The sequence below is a fragment of the Rhinopithecus bieti genome, unplaced genomic scaffold (assembly GCF_001698545.2).
Source record: "Rhinopithecus bieti isolate Rb0 unplaced genomic scaffold, ASM169854v2 scaffold_4919, whole genome shotgun sequence".
NCBI lineage: Eukaryota > Metazoa > Chordata > Mammalia > Primates > Cercopithecidae > Rhinopithecus > Rhinopithecus bieti.
The window spans coordinates 969058-992118 of record NW_016804647.1 but is presented as its reverse complement, the minus strand read 5'-3'; the positions used below and the strand labels follow the sequence as shown (position 1 = coordinate 992118).

At 39.4% G+C, this 23061-nt stretch overlaps 1 protein-coding gene across 1 annotated transcript in view; it reads right to left on the bottom strand.

Moving 5' to 3' along the window:
* LOC108527995 (contactin-associated protein-like 5) overlaps window positions 1–23061 on the bottom strand; it is a 310382-nt gene that overhangs the window by 2497 nt on the left and 284824 nt on the right. The window contains exon 3 of the mRNA XM_017869568.1: window positions 6409–6602. Coding sequence (XP_017725057.1) covers window positions 6409–6602 — 194 coding nt within the window. The remainder of the gene's footprint in view (window positions 1–6408; window positions 6603–23061) is intronic.

The following is a 23061-nucleotide window of genomic DNA, read 5'->3' as shown; positions in this document are numbered from 1 at the left end:
CTGCAAAGACACATGCACATGTATGTTTATTGCGGCACTATTCACAATAGCAAAGACTTGGAATCAACCCAAATGTCCATCTGTGACAGACTGGATTAAGAAAATGTGGCACATATACACCATGGAATATTATGCAGCCATAAAAAAGGATGAGTTTGTGTCCTCTGTAGGGACATGGATGCAGCTGGAAACCATCATTCTTAGCAAACTATCACAAGAACAGAAAACCAAACACCGCATGTTCTCACTCATAGGTGGGAACTGAACAATGACATCACTAGGACTCGGGAAGGGGAGCATCACACACCGGGGCCTATCATGGGGAGGGGGGAGGGGGGAGGGATTGCATTGGGAGTTATACCTGATATAAATGATGAATTGAGGGGTGCTGATGAGTTGATGGGTGCAGCACACCAACATGGCACAAGTATACATATGTAACAAACCTGCACGTTATGCACATGTACCCTAGAACTTAAATTATAATAAAAAAAAAAAAAAGAAAGATCCTTTAGTTGACTATTCTAAGCCAGCTTCATAGTGAAGCCCAGGCTTTATCTCCATGTATTTCGCATTTCAACCCACAGGGTAAGCCATGCACCAGTGTCTGAGAAAGGAAATGTGGAGGAATGGATGCAATGGGCCTGGAAGATTCTAGATATATCTCTGCCCTGGGTAGGGAGAAAGACCTGCTACAGAGATGTTAAGGGACATTTTCAAGGTCATTCAAGCAACCAGTGGTGCAGCATAATCAGATCGTAATCAAAAGCCTCTGCATTTCCCTCTATACTTCATTTCTGTTAGTCTGTGACATTGTAATAACTTGCTTTTGCATTGGTGGTCTCCATTAAATCAGCAGCAAGATTCTGGGCATGCTAAGTTCTTAATTTAGCTTTTAATAATTGCCAAAACTGAAATTAATATCTATATTAAAAACTTATTAGTATATGTGCATGACAGAACAAAGGAGAGAACTATTTTAAAAATCCTGACAAATATATCTGAGAACATGTTCCTATGTGTAGTCTTTATTATTTAACAAAAAATTAAAACAGAGAAGTGTTAACAAACTTTGTTACAATGGGTAATAAACAATAATGTATTAGCTTAAAAAGATATGAGGGGACTTTTAGTCTACAATATCTATCCAGTCTCTCTCTTCAAATTCATTTTCTATCACTAACCAGGTATATCTTGTATCTAATTTATTAATTCTTTGTGTCCTTAATACATCTTCCTTTAAGATTTTGCTTATAGCATTTCTCCTGCTGTAAATGCACCTCACTTTCACCATTTTCTCTTCTCAATTTTCGAACGTTTATTGAATTTTTGTTAGACATACAGTACTCTGTAGTTGCTGACAAGCCAATACAACTTAAACATGCTGTCTTCTGGTTCAAGTAGTCTAAGCCCCTCACATTCACACATTGCCAGGAACACCCTCTCTGAAAAGCTTCGTGCATGTGAACTGCTGCCTTGGTACCATATACGCATATATTGTGTTGCATGCCATTGATTTGTCTCCCTAATGGTTCTGCACACCCAGAGATGGAAAAAAACATAGCTTAAGCCCCTTTGTAAACCTAGCACCTTGCACAGTGCTTGGTGTATAATGAGAGCTTAAAATATATATGTTGATGGTGATGAGATTCTCACTCTCAAATTATTTTCTGAAATTGGTAGACTTAAAATACTGTATCAAACAGTGATCAATACTCAGGATGTTCTAGGCCAAAATGGTAGAATAAATGTGTATAAATCATGAAGATCAGAGAGCATCTTCTAGAGAATTTGGAAGTCACTCAAGGATGAAATCGGGGGACTGAGGACCAAACTGTATAATCCATTGCTTGAATTGACCTCTGTGTGAGAAAACTGCCAGGTAACAAATGCAAGTCCTTCATGTTAAGGCAGATTCAAGAAAGTTACAGGAAATCACAGACCATCAGAGTGTACAGGCCAAAAGTGTCTATAATAAAGGACTATATGACTGTCTGTTTGGGGAGAGGCAACATAATTTTAGTAAGAGAAAACTGCGAGTTGAATATTAATAAAATATGGAATATTCACAGGAGATGATAGGGTAGAGAAGGGGCTTGGCATCAGCTGTGTGATGAATAGCTGAGGATGTGGGGACAATGAATTACGGCAGAAGAGACTCACTGACAGTGTGGGAATTGTGCTTATGAAGGAAAGGGCTCAACATTGTGGTTATTCATGGATATAACGTGGACAGTACATGGTTCTTCTGGCATATCTTTCAAAAGGACTGCTGACAGGACCTGGTCTGAGTGGACTTAATTAAAGAGGTTCCTTTGTTCCAAACAAGTTTACCCACTTTACCAAGCATTGGCTCACACTGCTGCCCAGAGTTGGAATTTTAATATTCATAATTAGGAATCAGGAAGAGGTTTTGGAGCTGCTAAGATTCTGAACATTGTTGCTGGGTTCGTTCCTGACACACCTTCATGCCTGGTTATTTAGTGAAGCGAAGGACTCTGGCTTGTGCATAAATCATGATGCACCACTAAGTGGCTCTTTGGTGGCCTCATTCATGAGCATTCCATTCAGTGCCAGATCAGAAACTCTCCAAATTGGATTTTAGGGCATGAAAAATTGCTACTGTACATTGCAAAGGTATCCTTTTAGGATTATTTTTCTGAAGCGAACCTTGTGAAATGTAATAAATCTCTTCAGTACTAGTGGATGGATTGTCCCATGCACAGTATGTGCTATGTATTGTTTGGTAAATCAATTTTAAAGAGCACTACAAACTATATATTATCTAAAATTTTAGGATTCACGGAAGACCCAGTAAAAGTAAGCATTCAAGAGATTCTCTGCTTCATTGGCCAGGTGTGGTGGCTCAAGCCTGTAAACCTGAGGTCGTGGCGGGAGGATCACTTGGTCCTAGGAGTTGGAGACCAGCCTGGGCAACAAAGTGAGAACCCATCTCTAAAAAAGGAGTTTTAAAAATTTCAAAAGAATTAGCCGGATGTGGTGGTGCATGCCTGTAGTCCCAGCTACTTTGAAGGCTGAAGTGGAAGGATCACCTGAGCCCAGCACATCAAAACTACAGTCAGCTATGATAGTGCCACTGCACTCCAGCCTGGGTGACAGAGTAAGACCCTGTCTCCAAATACACACACACACACACACACACACACACACACACATATATACACACACATATATATGTATGAATATATATACATATTCTCTATTTTCTTGATACACCACCTTTAAGCCAGTACTTGATGTTTTAGGCATTGACTTTTTCTGAAAACTGAAACAAAACAATTTAGACAGTTTTGCAAAACCTTTTGTTTGACTATTGTTCTTGTCTTAGTTATAAGGCTTAATTTTGGTGAATTCAGAGTCTGTCTTCTAATTTAAAATTAAAACAAATTAAAATAAAAGTAAAAAAGCAAAGCTCTCAAGATAATCTCTTTCAACCAGCAGCATAATTTGATGAAAGTATCAATAAATATTAGTTAGTCACAAGGCAAATTTCACAGATTTCTGTGAAGTGTTTGCAAAGCACCCTGAAATTCTAGAGGGTTTTAGAGAGTCCAAGCACTATTTACAACATATATAAATACAAATAGATGTTATTGGTATCTTTCACACTTTTTATATTTAGCAACATGTGAATTAAACAATAGGTCTTAATATTATTCTTAAAGAGTTGGCTTGACAAAGTTAACATTTGAAGTGAGAAAAATAAATCAATTTTGTGAAACTCAAAAAATACAAATAAAAAATAAATCAGTGTACTAAAAGAGAAACAGAAACTACAGTTTTGCCATCAACTATATTTAGGAATAAATCTTAGTTGTGAAATATTTGCCACCAGTTTCTGGTTGTGTGAGCTTGGATTGAGCTCTGGGAGCTTCAAGCCTCTTGTTCCTGGAGATGTTAACATTGAATCACCAATTTATAAAGTGACAGTTTGATATACATACAGAATTACATTTGCTTACATATGGTGTGTAATGGGTGTTTAGTAACTGTGAGTTATCCCAGTGTTAAGTAAGAGGACATCTACTTTTCCAGGGTTAAGCCTAGTTACTGTACATGACCCACCATGGTATTCCTGCCTAATGTCACTGTATTTGACTCTTCAAATTGGAAGTTGTAATGTTCCCTCCTCAAATCACTTCTCCTCCCTGTATTTACTTAGTGAAAGGCAGATCCTGAAGCTGCCTCTCTCCCAAGTGCCCTGCAGTCACTGCAAGCATCTCTGGGGAGTTTGTTGCTGGAATTTCCTGCCTCACTGTGCATGGAGGACCCTGCTTTTCCTTCTCTGCCCATCCAGCAACTTTTACCTGCCTTACCATGTCAAGGCTATTTGGGATGCAAAGCAGGGTATGGAGAAAGTCTCCTGCCCTCACCCTTCAATTCAGGGAGTCCTAGTAATTCTGCAGTTCTCTTAATAATCACTCCAAAATAAGTTCCTGCCATGTGTCTAGTGATACTGGGCACAGGGGCTAAATGGACGTGCAAAGAGATCCCTGCCTTTGAGGAGCTTGGAATCATTTAGAAACACAGGTAAACTGACAAGGGCAAGGAAGTGAAAGAGGCCTTGTGCCCACTGCTCATGAGCCCAGAGGAACTGTCATCCCTTGAAATACATCCCAACCCAGGGCTAAGCTGAAAGTAGGTTATTTAGTTCTAAAGAAAATGAAACTCATGATTAAAAAAAAAAAAATTTAGGCACAGTAACTCAAAGCTACAACTCAATCTAAAAACAACCAGTCCCGGTGACAAGTACCAGAGAAAACAAAAAAATCCCACATCGATTTATCCCTCTAAAGTCAACATAAAAACCTTAAAATTGCTCCTCAAAACGGAAGGTGTGCTTATTTCTTATCTCAAATTAAAAGCCAAACAAAACAAAAACCTGTAGTAATTTACGGGGACCTCACAATTGAGAAAAAAATAAAATGGTCCCCAAAAGACATCTTTTTTTCCCTTTTTCAACTTTTATTTTAGGTTCAAGGGGTACATGGGCAGGTTTATTTCATGGGTAAATTGCATGTCCCTGGGGCTTAGTGTACAAACGATTTCATCACCCAGGTTTTGAACATAGTACCAACTAGATAGATTGTGGACTCTCACCCTCCTCCCTACCTCTCCCTTCAAGTAGGCTGTGGTGTCTATTTTCTCTGCTTTGTTTCCATGTATACGCACTGTTTAGACTATTTTTAAAAATGAAGAAAACTTATGCCCTTTATAAATATTATAACCTAATATTACAAGTGACCCAGAATAAAGATGACATTAATGCTATTCTCAGGATTCAGTCTGCCATAACTAATCTTAATCCTCAATTTATAACTGTTTTCAATTACAAACCCAAGTGATGGGTAGGCAATTAACAAATAACAACGAGTATATAACACAGAAGTTGTTTCATTTTTATCAGTGACATGCGCCCAACGTGGGAATGTGAATGTGAAGACAACACTAATGTAAAGTATAAATTGGCATTGATTTAAGAGGAAAGAATCTGAAAAGGAAAGAATATGCTATTAATTTCCAAATCTTCACATTTTACACACATTTGGATTAAAAAATGGTGACTTATTTTCTCAACGAAAAGTAATATAAGCTTACAACTTATTTTATTCAGTGCCTGAGGTTCTGAAGCTACCTCCAGGTGACTTTTGCTATCTGCTTCACCTCCACCTTTTCCTCCATTAATAATTTGCTGACAGCATTTCACCCACACAGTGAGGTCAAGAATGTGGGGCTGGGATTAGGGAGGAAAGCTCTGTTCTGTAACTTGGAGCAAACTGTCCTTCACTCTGAAGCTGAAGATTGTTTTCAATGACAGAATAATCCTAAATTTTCTATTTGTTTTGTAGTTTTAGTTTTCAATTATTTGTGAATCTACGATAGAGGCTGCTTAGTGGCTTTAAAGTCAGACCAGACTTTAAAGATTCCCGAGTCACGAGTCACACATTGGACAACGTTGATCAAATGACGTAATTGAGCTAGCTGTGTTGTTACAAAATATGTGAAGTGCCTGGCATATAATAAACTAATAAATACGTCAATAAATACTTAGTAAATAAGTATAATCACATTAATAATCAAACTTTGTTGGCACATTTATCTGTTTTTAAATTAATTTTTGTAGATGAGGAAAGGGAGGCTCAGTGAATTCCCCAGTTTACTACAAAAAGGGGAACATACTAAACTATCTTGCAACAGACTTCCCAATTTTCCTAGGAACTGGAGCCATGCTGGGCATGGGCCTTACACATTGTCTAATTATTTCTAATGGGCACTCAACAGTTATTAAACTACCAACAATCTGGATATTGGAAAATGATGGAAATATACTGTGGTTACCATGAGCACATCTCAGTTTTATTCATTGGAAGGAAAAAGATGTCCTACCCAGATGCTGTCTTCTTGTTTGTACTGTTTCCAATTGCGCCCTGTGTCACTGAACATCAGGCTGTAACTCGTCACCCAGTCAGAGCTTCCGTATCTTCCCTGCGTGGCCACTGCTGTAATCTCTACTCTGTTTCCCAGGTCCATCTGGAGCCACTGTTGAGCATTGGAATCTGCTGGGGACCAACCGCCAGTTCCTGGAACAGGATCAGAGAGAGAGAGAGAGAGTTGTAGTAATGTGTCACATAGCTACAATTTTCAACTATCAAAGGGAAATGAAACAGTGTTCAACTAACACGACTCTACCCCCAAATGGGCCCTACTCTTCCCTGCGTCTGTACTTAACCCTCTGGTACTTTCCATTCTCCACCTCCATCAAAATCTCTCTCATTTCAAAAACTGTATCTTCCATGCTTCCATCCCTATTCCCTTAGTCATTATGACTTCTATCTTACAACTCATAGTGACATTTGTTTTATTTATTTCTCTTCTTACAACTTCAGCCTTTGATTGCACATATATATGAACTAGGCTTCCATGCTCTCTCTCTCTCTAGTATATCGTTCCTTCTTCTCTTCCTTCTCTTCCTTCTTTTGGTGTTCTTTCATTACCTTCTCTCTCCTCTGTCTCTGAATATTTTCTATGAGCTTATCATGGGCAAGATATTGTGCTGCGGATACAAAGATGAAAGGACACCAACTATGCCTTTGTATCATTCATTTATTCGGCAGATGTTTGTTGAGCACCAGGAGTATGCTGGGTGCTGAATAAAGAGAGAGATGCTGACAAAAACATATAAAGGCTGCACTCCAGCCTGGGCGACAGAGCGAGACTCCGTGTCAAAAAAAAAAAAAAAAAAAAAAAAAAAAAAAAAAACGCACTGCACCCACACTAGCTCCTTGTTTCTGAATTATTCCTTAAATTGGGGGTATAACGTACACACAGATAAATGCATTTGGCAAGTTGAAGGCGTCAACTAAGGCAATGCTGTCTGTAATTTTGGCTGATGTATCAATGGCTATTAAACACAAAAATTCCTATAAACTCTGCAGTTTAAATTTAAAGGATATTTAACAGAAGTTTACATTTAAAGGGAAAACTTGCATTTAAAGAAAAAATAATCTCACCTTAGAGAAAAACTGGAATTGTTCAAATATTTGACAAGCAAAAAATCCAAAATGATTTAGAGGCTATGTCTTAGATATTTCTAGCATACTCCAAACCTCATACTCTGCAAACTGTATTATCTGACTTTGGAGGAAAAGATGGAATAAAGAGATGCTGGACCAAAAGTTAGGCGATTTGATTCAAGACCCAGCTCTTTTCCTGATGTTACACTAGATGAGAAATTCTCAAATGAGCTCCATCATGCAAACAGGATAGTTGACAGCATTTCCAAGATCATAAACTAGGAAGTAGTAATGCAGGAGCTCCAGATTCAGGAAACCTGGATCCAGCACCCAGGTCTTCCCTGGGCTCTAAGTGGCCTCTCAAGTGCACCAACACATCCCTCAGGTCCTCGTCCTCCTGCTTCCTCATAAGAGCAATTCTCACTAGAAACATAATTCACCTTGACATTGTTTCCAGTATCTCAGTTGATTCTCACAGAAATCAGCAGTGGCATTTTTAAAATTTTTTCAAAGCAGTCTCAATGGGCCAAGCAGCTAACCCAGGTGTATGGCTAAAGACTGCACTCCAACACAGTCCTTCTAATTTCAAGTCCCTGCCTGAGGTTTCAATAGGAACCAACATCTTAAGAAAGCAAGAATAGACTTGTATGGAGAATTCTAAGCAAAGATTTTTGGTTTTTTTTGTTTTGCTTTGTTTTGTTTTTTGAGACAGAGTCTCACTCTTTTGCCCAGGCTGGAGTGCAATGATGTGATCTCGGCTCACTTCAACCTCTGCCTCATGGGTTGATGCGATTCTCCCACCTCCGCCTCCTGAGTCGCTGGGATTACAGGCGTGCATCACCACACCCAGCTAATTTTTGTATTTTTAGTAGAGATGGGTTTTCACCATGTTGGCCAGACTGCTCTCGAACTCCTGATCTCAGGTGATCTGCCCGTCTCAGCCTCCCTAAGCGCTGGGATTACAGGTATGAGCCACCATGTCCAGTTGCAAAGTTTTAAGTAAGAAAAACAAAACAAAATGAAACCAGATCTCCTGCCTCCTCCAGTCACTCCATGCTCACTTCTTTATACTAAGACACTTACTGCTAATCCTGCATTCCAAACTGCACACACTGGGATAGGCTGTAAGCATGAAGCAGAATAACCAGTAGAAAATGCAGAAATTCCTCAGTTTCTACACTCATTTCCACTTTTAACTCAAAAAGGGAAATGAGAATTGACTGATGTCACACATTGGAAATGGGCACAAAACGGATTATATACAGGTCTCTGCAAAGTGATATTTCATAACTGTCTTTCAAAAAAAGAGAGTACATTTAGTCCAAGACTAACTGGAGTTAAAAGTGTCATACACACACACAGCAACATAGCATTTTCACACCTAACCTGTTTTTTTGTTGTTGTTGTTGTTTTCTTTCTTTCTTTTGACGGAGTCTTGCTCTTATCACCCAGGCTGGAGTGCAATGCTGTGATTTCGGCTCACTGCAACCTCTGCTTCCTGGGTTCAAGCGATTCTCCTGCCTCAGCCTCCTGAGTAGCTGGGATTACAGGTGCCCACCACCACACCCAGCTAATTTTTGTATTTTGAATAGAGACAGAGTTTCACCATGTTGGCCAGGCTGGTCTCGAACTCATGATCTCCAGGTGATTCACCCACCTCGACCTCCCAAAGTGTTAGGATTATAGGCATAAGCCACCACCCCTGGCCACACCTAATCTGTTTTAAAAATACAGCCTGGCCATTTTTTTTTAAAGCCTAAAATAAACCCTATAGGAAACACGTTTCCCAGGCAGGTACTTCTCCTGCCTTCCAGAAGGCCCTATGAAACTACAAGCACATTCTCACAAATTACTGTGAGGCTAGTTTGAATTACTAGCCATATCTTTAATTATTAAACAATCGGTGCCTCTGTAAGTAAAAATTCTAGATGTTTTAGGAACAGAGCTACCTGGTAATGTATAGGGAGACCCCCTGAAACTATTGCTACGGAATAAAGGATGAAATGCTCCTGATTATTGTAAATACAAAATTGCATGCAGGATTGTGTAAAGACAATGCCAGGATGGACTGCCAGAATGAGCCAATAGCGCGTGATGTGCTTCCCCCTGCAGAGAGCCTATGAATGGATGTGCAGTCAGGGAGGTTTCACATCACCAAGATTCCTACCCCAGAAAAGCAGATGTTCATAGCTCTGGGAATGGAATGCGACCCTTGTGGAGAGCCTATAAACAGATGCATGGGGGGCGCCTCTCCATATGGATAAGATAGGGCTATAAACGCCCTCATCTTGCCGCAGCTCTTCTAGGCCTCTTTAGGGTTAAGGCATACTCCTGTCTAAGAATTTCTGGTCTAACCAGTTGTCTAGCTTCACATCCTGTTTCTATGGATTGTTTGTAACCAGCTTTTGCTGCAACTGTTACTGCTGATTAATATCTTGCTAATCATAGGTTATGGATAGACTGTGTTTCTGTTTTAAGGCTCTGTTAGAAATTACCGATGCACACACTGTATTGCAAATTCTTATCTCTGTATACCGTACTTCTGCATACAGACATTATGTTAAAGAATTTCTTAATCCCCATGTGACCATCTCACCTCATAATCAAATGACCCTAAATCCCTCACTAACCTATCCCCACCCTCACTAAACTTAATAATAAATGCTGGTATATCCAGTTCATTGTTGGCACCGTGGGACCAGAAGGTGGTGACCCCTCTGGACCCAGATTTCACAATCTTGTGTGTGTCTATTATTTCTTGACCTGCCAATCTGCCTGGGAACAAAGACAGAGCCCCATTGCATTGCATGCTGCTGGCCAGATCCTGCAATAGTAATGGTAATGAATAACAGAAAGATGCTGTCCCATAAATATTGAACATTATGCAGTATGTGTAAGAGTAATAACAACATTCATTCAGAGACACGCTTGTAGCACTCAGAAGGGCTTCCTGCTCCTCCCCGTGGAACAGGATCACCCATGTGTAATAGGACCTGTGGCTGGGCAAGAATCTTTGAGGCAGAAAGCTGTTGGCAAGAACCCTGGGCATAACCTTTCTGCTCCTGGGCAGGTGCAGGAGGGCTAAGGTATTGCAGCCTGGTCCAGGCCATGCCTCCTGCACTTTCATTTCCACATTAATTTAGGGACTAAGGAGTTAACCAGGGGAAAATAAAGTGGGAACTTGGCCAGGCACAGTGGCTCATGCCTGTAATCCTAGCACTTTGGGAGGCCAAGGCGGGCGGATCATCTGAGGTCAGGAATTCAAGACCAGTGTGGCCAACATGGTGAAACCCCATCTCTACTCAAAATACAAAAATTAACAGGGCATGGTGGTGCGTGCCTGTAATCCCCACTACTCGGGAGGCTGAGGCAGGAGAATTGCTTGAACCCAGGAAGCAGAGGTTCCAGTGAGCCAAGATCATGACACTGCAATCCAGCCTGGGCAACAGAGTGGGACACCATCACTAAATAAATATATAAATAAATAAATAAATAAATAAATAAATAAATAAAGTGGGAACTTGCCAACATACCATGTGGGTTGCAAAAATGATAAAAACCTGTAAGAAAATCTGGAATGACCCTGATTGAGACCAGTCTACAGAAGGGAGATTCATGTAAGGGAGGAGTGAGTTTGGACAATAATCAGACCTGGTTATCATAGACTGATTAAAGAGTCTGCCTAAAGAGTCTGCCTAAGGAGTAACGTCCAGGGAGAGTGGTTCTGTATATGACTTAGTTTGGATTTCCTGGAAGTCAGTTATGAAACAAGGACTTGAATGCAAGTAGTTCATTTGGGAAGTGATCCCAGGAAGATGAGACAGCGGAAAGGAAAGCCCATTGGTGGGACAGCATCAGGCCATCATCCCTGTGAGTGAACTTCATCCCACTGGGATAGGAGGCACCTTAGGGTTATCTCATTCGAGTGGGAGAGACCTGGGGTTTTTAATACACCAACTTGGTTAGGTATTAATTGAGGGCTTCTGGAGAACAGGGTGGCATCTAAAGCACTGAGAGAAACACCGAGAGGAGAAGTTCAGCTATTAGGGTTGAAAGTGTTCCTGTTGAGGATGTTCTCAGGTCTCTATCCAGATCCTCTCTAGCAGGTGAATTCATCCTCCAGCTGTGGGTGCTAGATGACAGCTAGAACTATCCCCTTTTCCAGATATTTGTCCTTGGCCAAAGAGAAGCCTTCTTGCCTGGGAGCTGTCACTTCCCCTGTCCCCAACTCAGCGAGTGTCGACTGATACAAAGTTCAAAAGGCTGGTTGGTCCCAGTGTCTCAATGACAGACTTTATAGTGTAGTCTGATGTGGCATCTGAAGGAACCTTGTCTCAGTGGAGACTATACCCTTGCTAGCTTTCCCCTCTACCTTATCCTGCTTCCCTCATGCCCTATTTCCAGAGAGTACCGCCTCAATAATTACTTCCCCAAGAAGCCCTGTCTCTGCTCAGCTTCCAGGATGCTGGCTTTTGGCTGAAATGGTGAAGTCTGAAAGATATGAGCACCAACAGCCTCTGAGACAGTGTGTGCACCTGGCTTCACACTGGTGTGTCTGTCAGTGTCTATGGTGAGAAAGCTGTGTTATTATTTTGTAAGATGCTCAGTACTCAGACAGTTTTGCTGATGTCCTCCAATAAATATCTTCCCTTTGGAAAAATGGAGCAATCAAGGCCCTGACGGAGCAGGAAAGGAGGTCTGCTGCCTGTTTCATAGTTCAGAAGTTATAAAAGAAGTGAGAGGATTTGGCAGAAGTTCAGTCCCAAGATGGATATTCCATATTCATGACCCCTACAGACCAAGGGCTGATTCATGTGTGGATAAAAACACGCAGGCGTTTTAAAAAACTTGGATGGGAGGGTCATGTATATAAAACTTTAAGACTTTAAAACTAATTGTTCAATATGGTAGTGAATATTTAAATTTAAATTTCACTTCAATTAAAAATTGAATTTCTTAGTCACAGTAGCCGCATTTAAATGCTCAATAGCCAAGTGTTGCTAGTGGATACCTTGCACAGCACAGCTATACATATTTCCATCCTTGCAGAATTTTCTATTGGCCAGTGCTGCTGTAAAATTTCTCTTATAAAATAAGTAGAAGCTCAGTTCCATTTTAACTTGGCAAATCAATACACTCCAACTCTGCCCATCTGCTGCTCAGGCCTAAGAGATTGTTAGTGGATTCTAGTGGATTATGTATACCNTATATATATATATATATATGTACATGTATATATATATATAAAATTATTGAGTTCTTGCCATGAGTAAAGCAGTGTAGAAGATTCAGCAGTAGGGTAAAACACTGTATGAGATTCAGCAGCAAGGTAAAATACTGTTCCTATTTTAGGCATATAGAGAAAATTACTCTCCTAAGATTATCAAAGGGAAAAGAGAGACCTGGAATTGGAAGTGATTTGAAACTGCAGATGACATTACCACTTATATTTTTTTTTCTCATGAGCAATATACTTTATGCACAGTTGAGCATACCACATTTAACTTAGATTCTTGGTGTAATTTTCTTTTAAAAGACACTGTCTGGTCAAATTCTGGTGTTTCTGACTTTAAAAGGTCACTTCCTACCTTGTGACTTTGGACAGGTAATTTCCCTACTTCTATAAAATATATACACACACACATATATAAATATATATAAACTCACAGGCATCACAACTATGGACACAAAATGATTAAATATGAGTGTATCGAATTGCATTACTCTGAATGAGAGAGAAAGGAGAGAAAGAGGAGAGAGAGAAGGAGAGAAAGAGAGAGAGAAAGGGATAGAATGAATATAGACATGGTTGATTATTTTCTTACTTCATATCAGATGATTAATGTAAATTCAGCGATGGTAATTCCATCCTCCTTGACTGTGATTGTTTCAGGACTGGATGGATGACCAAATTATGGAAGCTGGTGAAATAGGAAAGGGTGATCCCGGGTCTTGGGTCCTTGAAGAGTTTCAGTGCTCTAAGAAGTGGTTCCCAAACTTTTGTGAGCATCAGAATCATTTAAGGAACTTGGGAAAACATAGGTTTCTACTGCCAGAATTCCTAATTTAGTAGGTTGGTGTGAGTCTAGATAATCTACATTTTTATCAAGTTCCTAGGAGATGTTCATTATGCTGCTATTTCAGGGCTCACACTCTGATAGCTTAAAAAAAACAAGCCACAGGAGGTCGTGGTCTCACTGATTCCCAGAATGTTGTAAATCTGGCTGAGATGTTGGGCAGGCTTATCAGTTCCAGGACAATGCTGCCACTGAGGGTGGTATTGTTGAATTAAATCTGCCAGCCCTGGAGCCTGCCCTTTTGGAATTTCCTTTTGTTTTAATAATTAATTTCTACCTTTAATCCTTTTGCAATGAAAAAAAAAATCCCACAGATACAAAAAGACTCGCAAAATGAATGTTTAGCTTAATAAAGTATTATAGGGTAAAGACTCTTATAACCACCCTGTTCTGGAAATAGAAACATGAATGCTTTTCAGTCTTTATCTGAATAATTTAATATTTTTCAACCAGTGTGAGCTGGATTCTGTTATTTACACACAGAAGCACACTAATAAAGATACCCCAGAACGCTTTCTGATTGCTGTGGATATTTTTGTAGAAAAGATTCATTAGAAGCCAGTCCTTAGCAAAACAAATGATAAAAGTTCTTTGATAAAATCTGGATTTTTAATGCAACATGTTCATTGGCTAGAAAATTAAAGTCCAGACATGATCAACCAATTGCATAGATGAATATAACTGGAATAAGCAAGGAGTGAGATACTCAAAAGGAGAAATGAGGAGGGCATCACCATAAAAGAAAAAGTCTTCAAATTGAAAATCTGGAGAAAGATGAACTAAAGATTAACTTCCATTTTCTGGTTCTTTGGCATTTGTTATATGTTACCATTTTCACTGCTCATGGTGAATCCTGTAAATCTTAACTCATCTTTTTAAGGACATGTCCACGATGTTTAACTGAAAGACTTCTTCCAGAGAAGAAGACTCCAGTATCCAACAACATATCTAGTAGACTCCTTCTAACTATTCCTGGTTAGACAAAGAACCACACAGTGTTCTAGTTGAACATATCTTATTTCCTCCTAAATGTGACACACGTTGAAAACATTGTAAACTGGCATTGTAAATTGCTGTTGTAAACTGCCAATCACTAGACAAATGTAAGTCACTAATAATCATGCTTTAATTCTATTCTTACAGTTTTGTCACAAGGCTTTAAGTTAAATTCAAAGAACTAATGAATTAAAGAAGCTCTTGTCTCTTTGCAAAGTGTTACAAACATGAAAGTGGTGGCTCTGCATTTCATGGAGTGCTACTTAGAGGTCATCTCAACCTGGCCCTTCAAAGGAAGTGACTTACAATCAAGAAAAAAAAAGTAAAGAATGAAGTACATGGATTTCGCTTTTTTTTTGGAACTTTTTTTTTTTTTTTTTTTTTTTTGTGCCAAATGGTGATGTTTAAATCTGTGAATTATTAGACAGAAAAAAATTTTCTACAATCCCCTTCCTTCTCCTCCTATGTGGTTTTGCAATTAGCCAGCCTGAATAGAGGGCTATCACATTGGATTTGTCTCCATCTGAGACAGGGTCCCAAGGTTCCTGTTAAATAGCAGAAGGTTTCTGTCCTGTATCTTTCGATGATCTATAGCTGTCCTAGTAAAAGAGGCCTAGGGCATTGTTGAAATATCCAGGTCAAGGTTAGTTTTTCCCTCAGGCATATTAGGCCACATTGAGATTTTAGGGGCACTCAAAAGGCAAGATATATAGACTTCTCTTTCTTCCTTGATGTCTGAAAATCTTTTCTTTTGGTTAAAATACTGAGAACCCTAGGGGAGAACCAAAATTACCTGAGAGCTAATTATGTCAAGAGCACCTTTATTCAGGCTAAGATCTCACATCAAGATCAATAAAAAAAAATTGATTAGGCCGGGCGCGGTGGCTCAAGCCTGTAATCCCAGCACTTTGGGAGGCCGAGACGGGCGGATCACGAGGTCAGAAGATCGAGACCATCCTGGCTAACACGGTGAAACCCCGTCTCTACTAAAAAAAATACAAAAAACGAGCCGGGCGAGGTGGCAGGCGCCTGTAGTCGCAGCTACTCGGGAGGCTGAGGCAGGAGAATGGCGTAAACCCGGGAGGCGGAGCTTGCAGTGAGCTGAGATCCGGCCACTGCACTCCAGCCTGGGCGCAAGACTCTGTCTCAAAAAAAAAAAAAAAAGAAATTGATTAATGAGGGGTAGACAGACCTAGATTCAAATTCAAGCCCTACTAAAATTAGCTGTGTAGTTTTGGGCCACTGACTTAACCTCTCTGACACTGTTTCCCCATCTTAAAAAAAAAAATGAGGAAAATACCAGAGTACTAAAGTGATGATAGAAATGAAGAACCAAAGTTTTCGACACGGTTCCTTCTTTTTCTACTCTCTCCTACCCCTAAGATCCAGAGTAAGTCAGTCATAGAGGTGAGAATTGAAAGAACAAAAGGTTCAATGATACTCTAGAATGCTGCATCTCAAATTTCAATTTGCAGATGCACCAGCTGTTAAAGCATGGGTTCTGATCCAGGAATCAAGATTCTGCATTTGTAACAAGCTCCTGGTGGATGTCCCAGCTTCTACCCACCACACACAATTCGAGTGGGAAGGGAGAGTGTGATGCACCAGAGGAAAGCATAGATTTGTCCCATGCCTGGGGCAGCTAGGACAGGACACAAGAAAGGAAAGGTACTGAAAAGAGAGAAGGGGGGTTCCCAGGGAGAGGGGGTAATCCAGTGACGGATTTCTGCATAACTTACTGTCTTTTAAAATAGATTAGAGGCTGGGCACAGTGGCTCATGCCTGTAATCTCAGCACTTTGGGAGGCCAAGGCAGGTGGATCACCTAAGGTCAGGAGTTCAAGACCAGCCTGACCAATATGGTGAAACCCCGTCTCTACTAATAATATGAGAATTAGCCGGGCATAGTGGCGTGCACCTGCAGTCCCAGCTACTGAGGAGGCTGAGACAGAAAAATTGCTTCAACTTGGGAGGCAAAGGTTGCAGTGAGCTGAGATCATGCCACAGCATCCCAGCCTGGGTGACAGAGTGAGACTCCATTTCAACAACAACAACAACAACAACAACAAAAAATATATATATATATACACACACACACACACGCACATGTGCGTGTGTGTGTGTGTGTGTATAAATAAAACAGAGTAGATTAGATCTAAATTCTGTGGGGCTTAATAAATCCAGATAGAAGACTCATGTTGTCTCCAGAGAGCAGACGTTGTAGTGTTGCTTGTGAAATTGGATTCCCAGGATTTTCACCTTGAAATCTGGAACAAGTCCCTGGACAGCTGATATGCTAATTGTGCAAATGAACCCTGATTTCTGCTTGCTCTCGACCCTAATCTCTTCATGGATGGTCTGATGACATCAAGATGAAAACCAATTTCAGAAGGCCTTTAGGGTCCTTAGCATTTTGTAACCAGTGCTGCCCAAGGAAGTGGTAAGGAGAGTGGTAAGTGTGCAAGGAGTCTGTGCCAAAGCAGGAGGTAAGGATTTTAAATCTTTTTATCCATCCTTGAACCCAGGAAGCTGAAAATGCCTTGACATAAGAAATCAAATTCTCCATGGCAACAAAATTGTCATTCTAGAAGCACACAATCTCAACGTACACAGGCAAGCATCTCAAAAACTATATTGAATGAGGAAGATGGATTAAAATTTCAAGGAACAAATGATAAACATAATTGTTTTCAAACTCTATTTGGAAAAAGAAAAAAAAAAACACATGCGATAGAAAAATACAAACCTCTCCTCTCATGGGGCCAAAGACGTCTATTTCTATTTTCCTTTTAATAATCTAAAGTAACTTAAATCCTTCCCCCTCATTTTCAAGAAGGCCTAACCCACAACTCCGTGGCTTCATGCTATACCACCAGCCCTTGTACTTCCTGCTGACAGTAAGTGCTTCTCCAAAGCCCAGCTGACTCTAATACCCACATCAAAAGCTTTCTTGCCACAAAACAAATCACATTTGACAAAGACTGAACCATCCTAAGCCACAATTATATAGATTGACTTGGCAACCTAAGTTAATGGTGATCTGACCTCCAGCTTAAATGTATTTTGTCGTTTTTTTTTTTTTTTTTTTTTTTCTCAAAAAGTAATTAGTTCTCTTCCTTGCTTTTCATTTTCTTTGTGTGTGATGAGATGAAGGCTGAAGTGTTTGTGGAAGTGAGAGAACAAAAATTCTATTTGGCAAATCCCTTCTATCGATGAGATAGCAGCAGGGAGACTATTACAGTTGGGTTTTAACTATTAATCCCTGCGTCGTGTGCTGGATTGCCCACACCTTGACTGACACAGCAATACCTACAGGCCAACGGCTGTTTCCGAGGTTGTGTTTTCTCTCAGAAATAATAGTTTGTTATTGATGGAACTCATTAAACTTGGTTTACTCAGGGTTTGGGGAGCTTGTCAGATAACATTTGCCCAGCACGTTTTTCCTTCAGTCTTTATTTAAATGTTTGAGTTGGTCTCTTCTCCTGCTATGGCAAACTGATCAGCTGTGCACACTTTCTTCCTGGGTATGGGGCAGACGTGTGTCTACCTGAGTTCTGAGTACATGTGGGGGGAAAGTGTTCCCTCGTCATTTATGTTCAGTGCTTGCCAAGGTTTCATATAATTATCAAGGGACTCAGCAATTTTCAGTGGTGTCCAAAAACTCCCAGGGGAGCTCGTCAGTGTGAAATAGTTCAGCAGCGATGAGGTCCAAGGATTTTATTTAGTACACTCTATCCTTCTGAGCGGGGTTTGATGCTCTGAAAGTCATGGGTTTTACCATTTAAATTTCATCCTGAGTGGGATACCCAGTGAGATACCAGGATGTTCCTTGACAAGAGTGTTGGAAGACTGAACGGTGTAGAGTAGGAGAAGTTCACTAATTATGGTGATAAATAAACCAATGAATAAATGTGTGTTAAGAAAACACTATTTAAAGCTTTGAAATCGTAAGAAAATATAATACGATCTTTCAACATCATCCTGGAGCAATTTTAAACAAATCCACGTAACAATTATTTAATTCTCCAGAAAAACGCACCTGTCATTTAGTTTGGCTAGTTCCTGGGTGAGTAGAGCTTAGGTACTGTGAAGTTGTCACATGCTAATTTATAAATGTGTGTCCAAGAGAGAAGATATAACCCCCAAGTTTTATAACCCTGTAAGACATTGTGATGGTTAGTATTAGGTGTCAAGTTGACTGGGTTAAGGGACATCCAGACAGCTGGTGAAGTGTTATTTTTGGTTGTATCTGTGAGGGTGTTTATGGAAAATATTGACATTTGAATCAGTAGAAAGATTCACCCTCGCCAGTGTGAGCAGACACGATCCAATCCACCGAGGGACCAGATAGAACAAAAAGGCAGAGGAAAAGGGAATCTCTCTCTCCTGGGGCTGGAATATTCATCTTCTTTTGCTCCTGGACATCAGAGCTCCAGCTTCTTGGGTCCTTGGGCTCTGGGACTGATACCAGTGGTTCCCTAATTTCTCAGACCGTGGACTTCAGATGGAGGGTCACACCATTAGTTCCCCTAGTTCTCAGATCTTTGGACTCACACTGAATTACACCACCAGCCTCCCTCTTCTCCAGCTTACAGACAGTATATCGTGGGACTTCTTGGCCTCCATAATCATGTAAGCCCATTTTCATAATAAATAATTTCATATATATGTGTATATGTATATATGTGTGTGTATATGTGTGTGTGTGTGTATATATATATCCCATTGGTTCTGTTTCTCTGGAGAATCTTGACTAACACATACATTAACTAGTTTTGTATCTGCCTAGCAATTTCATTCCAATATTATTTTCTTCTACCTCCCCTCACTCTCACAAAATGTCTCTGAATATGCAGTTCCCAAAAATACTCTTTGAATTAGCTTTACCATTTTACTGGTTCTTGCCTTAATATGTTTAATACACACACACACACACACACACACACACACACACACACACACACACACACGATGTGCTGAGTTTATATTTGTATGAGAGCTATGTTTTTAACTTATTGAACATTATACTTTGACAAGTATTTATTGCTCACCTATTTTAAACTATTACCCGGGAATTAAGATAGTACATATATATCTTAGTACCTGCTCTTTAAGAGTTTAAATGTATTTCTGAACACGTGTTTGTGTTTGTGAGTGTGTGTGAGGGGGAGAGAGAGAGTGTGTGTAAAATCTGGTAATTAGTTCTCTTCCTTGCTTTGAACATTTAGAAGGGGAGGGATTCGGTGTTGAGTGGTAGAGCTGAAGGAGGCAGGCTCACCATACCCTCTTGGAAGAGAGATTAGAATGAGGCTAAATAAAGCAGGCCATTGTGACTGCATCAATCAGCAAATATGTTAGGGAGGAGAACGTGCTGGAAGTTGAAGTGTTGAGGCAGAATATTATAAAATATGGCCCAGTGTATTGAACAAGGCAGAGTGAAGAAATAACCAGCATACTCAGAGTGATTGTTTATCGCTTTCCAAAGTCAATGATACTTTTTTGGATATGACACTGCTCTAACTTGAATGTTTGTCCTGTGAAACTCATTTTGTCAGCTATGAACAACAACTCATGTTGTCACCTATGAATCAGAAATCACAATGACATCTACATAAAGTGCTTACCTCTTAAGGGTGCAGCCTGTAAGAGGTAATTGACTAGCTCATGAGTATTCTGACCTCATGAACAGATTAATCCATTTGCTAATTAATGGATTAATGATTTGATGGATTAATGGGTTGTCATAGGAGTGGGACTGATAACTTTATAAGATGAAGAAGAGGGACCTGAGCTAGCATGTTAGAGCACTCAGCCACCTTGCTGTATGATGCCCTGTGCTGTCTCAAGACTCTGCAGAGTCCCCATAAGCAAGAGGACCCTGACCACATCTGGCCCCCTTGACCTTAGATTTCTCAATTTCTATCACTGTAAGAAATAAATTTCTTTTCTTTGTAAATTACTCCATTTTAGCTATTCTTATATAAGAAACTGAAATGGGCTAAGATATCTAAAGCACAGACAACGAAGACAAAAATGAACAAGTGGGACTATATCAAACTATAAACCTTCTGTACAAAAAAGAAAAAGCATTTAAATAATTAAAGGCAACCTATAAAATTGAAGAAAATATTTGCAAACTGAATATCTCATAAGGGGTTAATATCCAAACATTTAAAGAACAAGTACAACTCAGTAGCAAAGAAACAACCCAATTTAAAACGATGAGCAAAAAATGAGCAAAAGACTACATTGACATTTTTCCAAGGAAGGCATACAAATGACCAACAGGCACACAGAAAGATGCTGAACACCACTAATCATCAGGAAAATAGAAATCAAAACCACCATGAGATGTCACCTCACACTCATTAGGATGGCTCTTATAAAGAAGGAGATAAGTGTTGGTGAGGAGGTGGAGAAAACAGAACTCTTTTACACTGTTGTTGGGAATGTAAATTAGCATAGTTATAAAAAACGGTATGGAGGTTTCTAAAAAAATTGAAACTACTATAAAATCCAGTAATACCACTACTTTGTATATATCTGAAGGAAATGAAATCAGTATCTGAAAGAGATATCTGCAATCCAATGTTCATTGCAGCATTAGTCATAGCAGCCAAGAAATGGAAGCAACCTAAGTGTTTCCTGATCAATAAAGGTATAGAAAATGTGGCATATATACCGTGGAATATTAGTCATCCATAAAAAAGAAAACCTGCCACTTGCAACATCATAGATGAGCCTAGTGGGCATTGTACTAAGTGAAATGATCGAGGCAGAGAAAGACAAATACTGCATTTTCTCACTTATATGAGGAATCTGAAAAAAGTTGAACTCAGAAAAGTAGAGAGTAGAACAGTGGTTGCCAGGGACTGGGGTGTGAGGAAAAGGGAGAAATGTTGGTCAAGGTACAAACCTGTGCTTGTAAAATGAGTACATTCTCTGGATATAATTGTACAGCATGGTGACTATAGTTAATAATACTCTATTGTATGCTTGACATTTGCTAAGAGTAGATCTTGTGTTCCCACCCCAAAACAAAGAAAAGGATAACTATATGAGGTCATGGATGTGTTAACTAATTTGATTGTGGTAATTATTTCAAAATGCATACATATATCAAATCATCACTTTGTACACTGTAAATGTATACAGTTTTGTTTGTCAACTATACTTCAATCACATAGGAGGGAGGGAAGTAAGTGAACTATTAAAAATGACACACAGCTTTCCCTGTCTAAAACACTGAAGTTATTCTGGCTTTCTGGGCAGGACAGTGTTTTGGTGCTGTGGCCAATAACATGGCCATGGGATTCAGATCACTTAGGGGAAAGCCTGGCATGGCCATTGCTTTCCTCTCTGTGTCACCTATGAATCAGAGATCACAATGACATCTACATAAAAGGTAGTTGCGAGTATAGAATTGGTGTACCTTAAAGGCTCGGGACAGTGAGGGCTTATAGGAAGTGCTCAATATAGTGGTGTTAATGATTTTTAGTTGTGTGCTGCCAGGCATCAGCTTACAACCGGGGGAAGAGGACGGGTGTAATTCTTAGGCACACAATCTCACCATCCAGAGAGATGCTCCTTTACATCTGCACCTATATTTGAGATCATCTGAGATTTCAAACCATGTGGTACAATTTGCTCTTTTGGATATATTTCATGTCTGTGTAAAACAAAAGAGAAGTTTTAAAGGAAGACACATTAAAAGGGAGTGTTCATTGAGACAGTGTTATAATTGCTTCTAAGCCATGTCAGTGGATAGACAGGACGTAAGTTTGGTCTTAAAAGGAAGAAAATAAATCAGTACTTTATACTGATATTTCCAATATAAACAAAAATTATAAGTTTTCTTCTTAACTTTCTAAATTTTATATTTTTCCACTAATGAAACAAAATCTGTTCTTAATAGCATTAATATAATGACTTTCAAGTTTTATCTTAATATATCTATACACCACACATATATATATTTGTGCATGATTGTATATGCATGTATATGTTACTGTATCCATCCATATAAACATATATATTCATCCTACTACATATGAATATATTTATGTAACCAACCATGTATTTATCCACCTTTTTCTATATGAGAGACTCCGACTGTATATATTCAACTACATATGTGTGTGTGTATGTATACATTTTACTCCATATATTATATACACACATATATCACATAACACATATACATGGTTTATTATAGTATACATAGATATCTGGACATATTTAACAACATAATTATATTGATATTATTACTAATGACAAATGTTAGCTATCGATCAGTTTGCAATTGTATGGTAATGGTATTATCCATGTCACTCTTTATGAATACTGTTTGTGCCTATTTGTGCCAACTATGTGTCAAGGATGTAGAACAGTGCCTGACAAATACTAGGTACTCAATAATTATTAATAGAAGGATTTTTTACTCATTAATTCCTC